Source organism: Anarrhichthys ocellatus, unplaced genomic scaffold (assembly GCF_004355925.1).
Source record: "Anarrhichthys ocellatus isolate YVR2014 unplaced genomic scaffold, GSC_Weel_1.0 scaffold3, whole genome shotgun sequence".
Taxonomy (NCBI): domain Eukaryota; kingdom Metazoa; phylum Chordata; class Actinopteri; order Perciformes; family Anarhichadidae; genus Anarrhichthys; species Anarrhichthys ocellatus.
In genome coordinates, this window is record NW_022280033.1 from 8,781,125 (window position 1) to 8,790,875 (window position 9,751).

General features: G+C 47.3%; 1 protein-coding gene across 6 annotated transcripts in view; it reads right to left on the reverse strand.

The window, feature by feature from the left end:
* zmiz1a (zinc finger, MIZ-type containing 1a) overlaps nt 1-9,751 on the reverse strand; it is a 93,067-nt gene that overhangs the window by 27,892 nt on the left and 55,424 nt on the right. For 4 of the 6 annotated variants that reach the window (XM_031839296.1, XM_031839289.1, XM_031839317.1 and 1 more), the window contains one exon: nt 251-359. In XM_031839296.1, the coding sequence (XP_031695156.1) occupies nt 251-319 (69 nt within the window). In that variant the 5' untranslated portion in view covers nt 320-359. Of the gene's footprint in view, nt 1-250; nt 360-754; nt 835-8,032; nt 8,438-9,751 lie in introns of those variants that run through there. The other 2 variants (XM_031839310.1, XM_031839304.1) reach the window with 2 other exon arrangements.

A 9,751-nucleotide genomic window follows, 5' to 3' on the forward strand; every position in this document is an offset into this window, starting at 1 on the left:
TCTCTCTCTCTCTCTCTCTCTCTCTCTCTCTCTCTCTCTCTCTCTCTCTGACCCTGTGCAACATGATCTGTGTGACTGGAGCTAATGGCCAGAAAACCGATGCCCATATAAGGTGCTGAGAGGAGAAAGCACTGTAGGAGAAGAGAGGAAATGCAGATTCTTGTATCTTTTGCCAACCAGAGTCCATGACTGCATTTTTTTTCCCCTACTGAATGAAGTTAAAGGACACCTACGGGGTCTCTATACACACCTGTTTGATGCACAGCAGCCTGTCATTGGTCTGCTGGATGTGCCGGTCCATCGATGGTAACGTGTTCATCTTGATGTCTCTACCGGGACACCATTAGAGGTTCTGTGCTCTGTGAAGGAGGAGGAGAGGTACATCTGTTAGAACAGGTTTTTGCCAGGTCACCCATGTAAACAGTTTGTAGGCTATGAAGTTCAAACAACATTTTAGCAGCTCGACAAATGCTTCAAACAGGTAAGACGGCTTGTTAATACACTGACTCATTGCCGGGCTTGATGCGCCTCAGGCACGCGCTTTTCTTTCTTTTCTTTTTCTGGCAAATGTATAAAACTGAGATGTTTCACAGCAGCGCTTTTAACGACAAACAGAAACACGATGCTTTCTGAGGGGAAAAAAAAAAATCGAACGCTCACTGCAACCAACAAAGGACATAAAGTGTTATCTCTCTTTAAAAGAAGCACAGCGCACAGGTTATCAGTGTGGCATAGACAACACATTTATACCCACATCTAACAGCAGATACGCTTTAGCATCTCTTTCTTTCTTTATGTGTGTGTCTTCAGCGGCAGAAACGAAGACAATCTCAGGACCACGTTCATCGCTACATCTCGGAGAAACCGGATTAATCGGTACCGTGCTGCTTTACCAGCGAGGCCTCCGTGCCGTGTTTATCTCCATCGGTGTTGGTCCGCCTCACATTCCACCGCACACAAAAGGTGAACTGAGAGACCACAGGTGGGGGGTAGAGGGGGGGGTGTTCAGGGATCTAGAAAGCTGCTCAGTACTGATAAAGGGTCCCCCAAGACCCCCTGCTGTGAGAAACAGAGCGAGAGTATGAATACGATGAAAGCATAGCGCTCAGCCGGGGAGTTTTCATGTGTAATGCTCAGTCTGGTGGGCTTATCTTAGAAAGACTATTGCACACACACTTTCTGTCTCTCTCTCTCTCTAACACACACACACACACACACACACACACTTGAGCATGTAAACACAAAAGCTTGAATTCTCACTTTGATTAGGCGTAAAAGGTAAAACTTCAAAGGAACACTTTGAGAATAAGAGTGTATTACTAATCCTCTGAGCTTAAGCATTACCAGAGTAGAATTACCTGGAGTGCACTCGCACAAAGTCTTAAACATCAGCGGATACATTGCTCGCGTGAGTACGGTGTAGGGGGGTGGACTCTGGAGCAAATGTGGTCAAGCGGGTGGGCAGCTGTGCGTCTCCTGTCAGGTTCAGCGGGCACGACGCTGCAGTGGTTGCTGGAAATAAAAAGTCCCGACAAAGCGTCTCTGGCCTGAGCATTATGTGACCATAGCTTTTGGGTGGCCTAAATCTGCTGTGCTGTCCCTCCCAGCGTCCAGCAGATGTCTCCCTCCCCTGCTCGCTATAACCAGCATTGTCTCCTTCACACACACTACACCCGGAGCAAGTGGTCCAGAGAGGGCTCCTTTAAGCTCTGACAAGTGCTACAAATCCCCTTCAGCGGGCCCGGCAGCTCCACGGACCGCTAACAGGGCACGCGCTCCGGCCCGCCGCTTGCCGTCTGACCTTGTGGCTATTGATTAACTGTTTGGTCTTCAGCTCCCGTTCCCGCTGTCCCAACACACCGGCAGCCAAGACTGAAGAGGAAGGAGGGAGATTGGAGGGGGAGAAATCTGCCTCTTTTACCCAATAATCTCCCCCCCCCACCCCTCCTTCCCTCTTTTGTGCTTTCACAAGGTCCAACACACACACACACACACACACACACACACACACACACACACACACGCACACACACACACACACCTTCGCCTCACACAAACGGGGCAGTGCTTTTGTTCGTCGGTGAAAAGACGGGCCCTCAGGTTCTCAAAGGAATATGAGTGAGGTGGAAATGCGACTGGCGTGGCGTTGTAACTGAGATAAGAAGTCAATCCACCTGACTGACTGACTGACTGTCCAGGCTGACAGACGCTTAAGCACCACACCCTCCGTTCAGGGGAGAGAGAGAAAAACCTGTGTTGCATAACAGTCGATGCTACTGTGGAAACATGGCGGAAGCCCTCCTCCTGCCCCACATCCTTGTTTACTATCAAGATGAAGCACAGTAATCATCATATGAGGAGAAACAATTGAATGTTTCAACAGAAACTTTTCCTCTTTTTCCCAGATTTTCTGCTTCAGACTTTTTTTAGGGGGGGGTGGGGGGGGCTACTGCTGCTGTTGCTTGAGCATGCAGCTTAATCTTTATTGTCTTCACAACGTCTTAATCAGCTCCACTCAGCGCTGCTTACCAGAGGTGCAAAGCAAAGGAGATTACACGTCCAATTATGCTGTGCACATTACAACCTCCCTTTATACTACGGCAGTGGGAGGACGCTGCTAGTAACAACCACAAATAATACTAACATCCGAGGGAGCCTCCGTCTCTTTCTCTCGCTGTCTCGAAAAACAACGACACACACACACACATCCACGGTTTTGTTGCCCTTCCTTCTCTCTTTCCTGAGCAAAACAAGCTGGGGGGGGTGGCAAGAAATAACTGCTCAGAAACAAAAGCAGAGTAATATGAAAAGCACTGGAGTATGGCAGGGAGGGACAAGAAGGGCCACAGTCAGTGGGGAAAAGAGAGAAAGGGAAAACAAAGAGTATTGAAATGATCTCGTCATCAGCAGCAGCGCACACACACACACACACACACACACACACACACACACACACACACACAGACACACACGCAGAGTGTGATCACTCATATGAGTGATTTCTCATTTCAGACAAATGACTACCACCTTTGTCAAGTGCAGCTGGCTTTGTGAGTGCTGTGGCTGGTGGGGGTTCATAATGCGCTCCAACACTGTGTGTCGTATTAAGGAGTACATTAGGAGCAGGGCTGGGAAATATGGTTGGGATGAGTAACAAGATATCAATATTTGTATTGTCCAAACATCAATATATAGATATATTATCAGGACAATGCAATTAGATGCTGAATCACCAATAAAATGCCCAATTTAATTAATTTAGAAATGCTACATTCGTCCCTTAAGGGGCAATTTGAGGCAAGCAATTTTGCAAACACAAATACATAATTAATTTATACACATAATAAGATGATAATAATCAATAAAATATAATAAAATGAAGAAATAGAGCTAACAAGAAAGTTGTGTGTCTCCGGGCCAACGTACTGTAGCTTCATTTGAGTTATGCTGCGGTTTGAATGGGCTCCACGAGCCCTGGAGGGGATAAAAAAAAACATATTCTATGCATAAAAGATGTTCAGTTTAAGTTAAATAATTACGGCTTTACATGCAAAACTATGGAAAACAGCATTTGTGGCTCTGTATTGTGAGTCTATCCTGTATGTAAAGTGTAGAGGGCAGTGCTGAACAATATAAAGGAGCCAGAGATCATCTTCATTATTCAGCAACGCTCTGAAAAGGGAGAACATAACTATCTTCAGTTATATGGCCGCAGCTTTTCTTTTCTTTCGCTACGATGTGCTTTTTGCTCCTCTTTTCTATAGCCCTCAGACATCATTAGAGCCACCCAGCATGCGACTCCTTTCCACCACCTTCCATTTTCCGTTCTATCATTTTCCTCTCCCCGTCCCTCATATCTCAACCCTCCTGCCACTCTTCCTCCCTCCCTCCCTCCCTCTCCTTCCTGGGGCCCCGTGCGGGAGCTGCCATAACAGGAGGTGGAATGGATTCATTTGCTCTAATGTGGTTTGGGCTGCAGCGTGGCATGGCACAGAGCGACACTTTCTCCCAGTGCACGGGGCGTCTCTCTCTCTCTCTCTCTCTCTCTCTCACAATCTCTGTCTGTAAAAAGCCACCAGCCCTCTCTCTCTCTCTCACACACACTATTATCTGTAGTGGCAAACTCCCACAGCCAGAGAGTCCCTTTTTGCTCTCATTGCCTTTATTTTCTCCAGTCTACTCCACTTTCCCTTCATTTTTATAAACCTACTTCCACCATCATCCCCCTGCTTTTCTGCCTTGTTTCGTTCTCTGCATTATTTTGTTAATCCTCTCCTCCACTAATCTCCCCCTAGCCCCCTTTTTCTCTCCCGGCAAAGCCAAACTATTGGCCCCATCGCTCCCCGCGGCCTTTATAAAAACACAACAGCCATCATATAACCACCGGCCTCAATCAAAATGTGAAGTGACTCGTCCCAGGAGGTGGAGAAAAAAAAAAAAAAAAAAACTCTAAATGTTGCTGTTTGTTTATCTTCTGTTTTAATGTGACAACCACAGGAGCACCGGGCAGCTATGTGACACCCAACACTGCGATGCAAACAGCTGTGATGTGGGGATACGTGAGCTGCTCTGCTGCCGACTATAAATATGGAGCTTCAGTTGCGGAGTATTGCCGGTATGCGCCACCAGATACCCCCGGGAGCAGCCGATTATTTCACCACTCAATGTGTGAGATCAGTAAAAAAGCACCGTGTACTAAGTGAGCACAGAGGTGCCCTCTCTATCAGCTAATAGGGACCGCGTGAGACTTCCATATTACAATGTATGGAGCTGAATGCATTGGTATTGGCGGCATGATCATATTTTAGGTATTGCTTTAAGAAGGTACTTACTCAGTTACACAGTGTTACCCACATTAAGACACAATATTGCATCTAACAATCATTTTCACCATCAATAACTCGATTGTTTTTGTTGATTAATTGATTCATGGTTCATCTGTAAGATCTCTGGTCTTAAGTAATGTCTTCAAGTTAGGAGCTGGTGGGGACCCAAACCAGAGCAAAAACGACTTCACCATATCGACTTAAAAGGTGATGATTTGTCCCCGCTGTGTTTACAGCTTTTTGTGCTGCCTCAAAGTGTCAAAAAAAGTCAGTTATTGCAGGTTTGAGCCGCCGGAATACTTAACCGGAACTGCTCATCAGACGGTTGAAAGAACCCCCCCCCACCTTCAGGTGATCTGAAACCGGGGTGGGGTTCTGTTCGACCATTTCTGAAACTCTGCACAACCAATAATCGGACGTTCACTCCACTTCACACCAAAAATTGGCCGGCTGTGCAGAGATGAGAAAGCAGCCAGGGTTCTCCTTCCTGCTCTCTGTTTTCATTCTTGACACAACCACAGGGAGAGACTGTCCCAAAATGTCCCACGCACCATTAATGCAACATTTTCACCACATTTAAACCACATCGCCTCTCTAAGACCGGCGGGGTTTTTTTCCACACACTTTTAATTCCCGACTTACGAACTAGTACGGTTCAACCAAGCTCTGTTGTAACCACAATGAAACCCCCAGATGATGCCACATCGCATCCTGAATCCTGGTACCAAAATACTACTCCGCTCTAGTGTCAGTAGACGTTGCTTTGTTTGGGCCCACGAGCCCGTGTTTTGCTTTTTCATTGTCTCAAGTGCGTTAATAGGGAAAATCCGTCTTTTCTAAGCATGAGATATGAAATCAGGTCATCCCCCGAGCAGAGAACGGAGCTTGAGCCTCACATGATGAATGACTGAACTCCTTATTTCATAGAATGTTCCAGTTGCTGAGGACTATAAATACCAGCTGGAGAAGATTGTATGTCCTGGCTGCCACATACGATTTTCCACTGTCACGAAAACGCAAGATTTTATCACTCGTGATGCACAAGGGATGAAGAAAGTACGAGTGTGTGTGTGTGTGTACCAGGCTGTCATAAGACTGCCTTCAACAACCTGAGCCCTTTCAGTGAGAGTGCATAAATCTGAGGCTGTATTAAGTGGAATAACAGCAGTCTAGTACAGTTCTTTTGAGAAGAACATACGAGGAGACGACAGGGTATCCGAGGCGAGTGATTGACAGGGCGGTCTGACAGGCTTGTGTAAAGCTAACCTTATGGGCCTGACTCCAGCAGAGCTGTTAGCTCACACTCCGCCCCCCCCTGTGACTGCTGAATGGGTAAACTGAGAAATTCCACGTCCTTCGGTTTCAGCGACGGCAAACTGCTGACCCAAATGCAATCAAGCAACATCTACCGGGGTGAGCGTAACACATCGATGTACGGTAGCATACGAATGTGCATGTGATAGTCTACGCGGGGAGAGGGTGATAAGTGTGTGCAGGAAAAGAGAGACACGGAGAGACAGGGGGGGGCAGAGAGTGAACCTTACAAAGAGCGAGTGTGATTCAATCTGCTCAGTAAGCCATGAAATGGTATTGGTGTCATTAGGGAGAGCAAAAATATATCTGTCTGCCCTCCATTCCCCTTGTCTTTGACACTCAGAAAGCATGATCTCTGCTAAAAAAAAACCACACACACAACCAGCCCAGCCTCTCTGCACTTAGTGGAACAAAACGACCTACAGCGCCGCAGCTCCTATCGAGCCATCTTTATTTCACCCTCTGATCTTTGATGCAACAACTCCCATTAACCATTAATATACATACAATATATTGAATGATCCATAATCTCTGAGGGAAGTATCTATTGCATCAAAAAATACGCTGAAAACAGACATTTTAACAAAGATATTGGTAATTAACTGTCAATAAAGCAACTCAAAATGGCCATCAGATCACAGATTTTCTCTCTGCAACAACTTTCCTCAAGATTATGGTGTGATGGCATCTACAGACAATATCCAAATGTAGGCTGGACAACTAGAACATCTGCCAACATAACATATTATAGCATTAAAATTGGTTCAATCGGGTGAGTGGTATAGTTTTAACTCATGGTAGGTAGCGGAGGAATGCTCTTTACACGCCGCCAAGCCATGTTTCTGTCATCCGACAAACACACTATACAACTAAGTGTTTCTCTCTCTCTCTTTATTGATTTAGCCACCACCCTGCCTACAGTAGAGCGGCCCTAGAGCTGGTACAGACTCAGGGCCTCGTTTGATCGCAGCGCAGTGTGTGTGTGTGTGTGTGTGTGTGTGACCAGCAACGCAATACATACAAACATATCCTGTTTTCAAGCTTTTGCACGCTCCCGAGTGGAAATCCTTTGACAAGTGGATTTCTACTGAAACAGCTAAATAACCTTAGAGACAGCGAGACACATGTAGAGGGGAGAGCGATGCGCTCATTCATCCTGCTCTGTGTGTGTGTGTGTTAACCACTGTGTGTGTGTGTGTGGGTATGAGTAGCAAAGAACACCAAACATCTGCTTGCTGTGAAAATGAAACAGCCTAATGGTGTGCACAGAACACCAGTTTCATTCACTGAAGGGACAATCCAGACAGGTACTATTTGGCACGGCGAGCGCAAAAAAAAGAAAAAAAGAACCAGCGTTGAAAGGCTAATGTGCTTCACAGCAGCTTTTCACAAAACACTCTCTCAGTGCTACAAAGTACTCCACCGGTGTGTGTGTGTGTGTTTATTTGTGATCTCAAGCATCGTTGTACAAAGTCCATCCTATCGGCTTATCTTCACGCATGCATGTGTGCAAAAACATGTCGAAATGATGTTGACATAGCAGAGAGTGCGAGAGAGACAAACACACAGCTTGAAGATGTGTGTTTGTGAACTGATACGCTCTAAAACGTTATTCTACCGCGGCTCTGCTTTTCTTTGGAGATTCGAGATATGTAGAAGGGAGTGCAGGCGGAGACGAGACAGACGAATAAGAGGGGAAGGGAGAAAAACACTCATACGACATATTACATGTAGTGGGAGGCAGGGAGAGACGTGCACTGAGAGAGAGAGAGAGAGAGAGAGAGAGATGGCGGGAGGTCATCCCCGGGTAATTTGTTTTGGTCCTCTCAGAGCACAGACACACAGGGAGCAGGTAAACCAATTACAGTGTGACATGAATCACTAAGACCTACAGGCAGCCACGACGCAGCCAGGCCGGCCAGGCCAGCCAGCCGGGGCGGCCAAGCAGCAGACAGAGTGCACGTCGTCTCTTTCTAAGCGCGGGTCAATCCCGAGCCACAGCCAGCGCATCCTCCCTCGACCGTGATTGCGCATCTGGAAAAGAAACACCGTCATCGATCCCGAACACTGAATATGCAATGCTGTGCAAATTTGCAGAAAACTTCGTCGGGCGATATAGCAATCTAATCTGACAAGATTGTATTCCACCCCGTCTCAGGAACAACAAACAATGGCTGCTTCGAGGAAGGCACAAGGTTTGGATGTCAGATCCCGATGGATGTCAACGGCGAGCTGAATTCTCCAGGGGACGGTTGGGAGTATTTACACGACGACGACGATTTACGCAATTAGTTTAATTTCCTTCATCGCCCGATGGCTGTCAAAACGATGTGGCGTCAGGCCCCACTGGCTACAACACAACTGAGACGCGGGCGACAACTTGTAAACAAACAATCATCGAGGCCCCTTCCTCCGCGGCCAAAGCCTTAATCCTCGGGTTGACGCTAAACCGACGCCAGCGTCACCAAAACCCGCCAGAGAGAGAGAGAGAGAGAGAGAGAACGGAGTTGACGAGGAGCGGGGATTGGACTGGATTAGATATCGCCTTGGCACTTGGGGTTTTTATTTGATGTGGCCTCGGTGCATGTTGTAGATTCAGGAAGAGTAAATATTTGATGAAGGGCGTTATGGTGTTGGGCTTGCTGCTGCCAGGGGCTGTTCTAAGGGAGCAACTAATAAAGACAGCAGCGTGCGGATTGTCGATCACGGCCGGTGGCTGAGCTGAAGTGGCCGGAGAGAGAGAGAGAGAGAGAGAGAGAGAGAGAGAGAGAGAGAGAGAGAGAGAGAGAGAGAGAGAGAGAGAGAGAGAGAGAGAGAGAGAGAGAGAGAGAGAGAGAGAGAGAGAGAGAGAGAGAGAGAGAGAGAGAGAGAGACAGACAGAGAGAGAGGGAGAGAGAAAGACAGTTAGGCAGGGATAGAGAGAGAGAGAGAGAGAGAGAGAGAGAGAGAGAGAGAGAGAGAGAGAGAGAGAGAGAGAGGGGGAGAGCCCGTCGCCCCCTCAACATGTTTACCAAAAGCACCGGGTCTCCTAATGTAAAGATAGCTCGACTGTAGATCAGTATGCACTCTCATGCACTCACTCACACACACACACACACACACACACACACACACACACACACACACACACACACACACACACCAGTGGGGCTGCAGTGACACACAGTTGGAGGAGATTTCCTAAGATGTTAAATCTACCATGTTGCTGCCCCTTGAAATTAATAAGGGCCTCTGAACTGCTCTCTGAGAGCCACTAACTGGCCATTTGCACTGTCTGGCTCCACTGGAAAAAAAAAAGAAAAAAAAAAGGCACTCCTTTCTTATTCTAACCAAACCCCTTCGCTCTCTTCCCCTCTTTTGTTTTTCTTTCTCCTCCCTCCGTCTTCACTCCATCACACCCACTGCTCGCTTTTACTCCGTCTGTCTGTTTCACCCCACAGTTTCCTATCTTTCTTCCCTCCATCTCTTTTGTCTTCCTTCCATCTCCACCCTCTTCATCTCAGTCCCTCTCTCTCTCTCTCCTCTCTTTCCAGCAAACACCCCCCTCCCTCCCTCCCTCCCTCCCTCTCTCGCTCCTGACTCCTTGTTCCCTCCCTCCCTCCCTCCCTCCC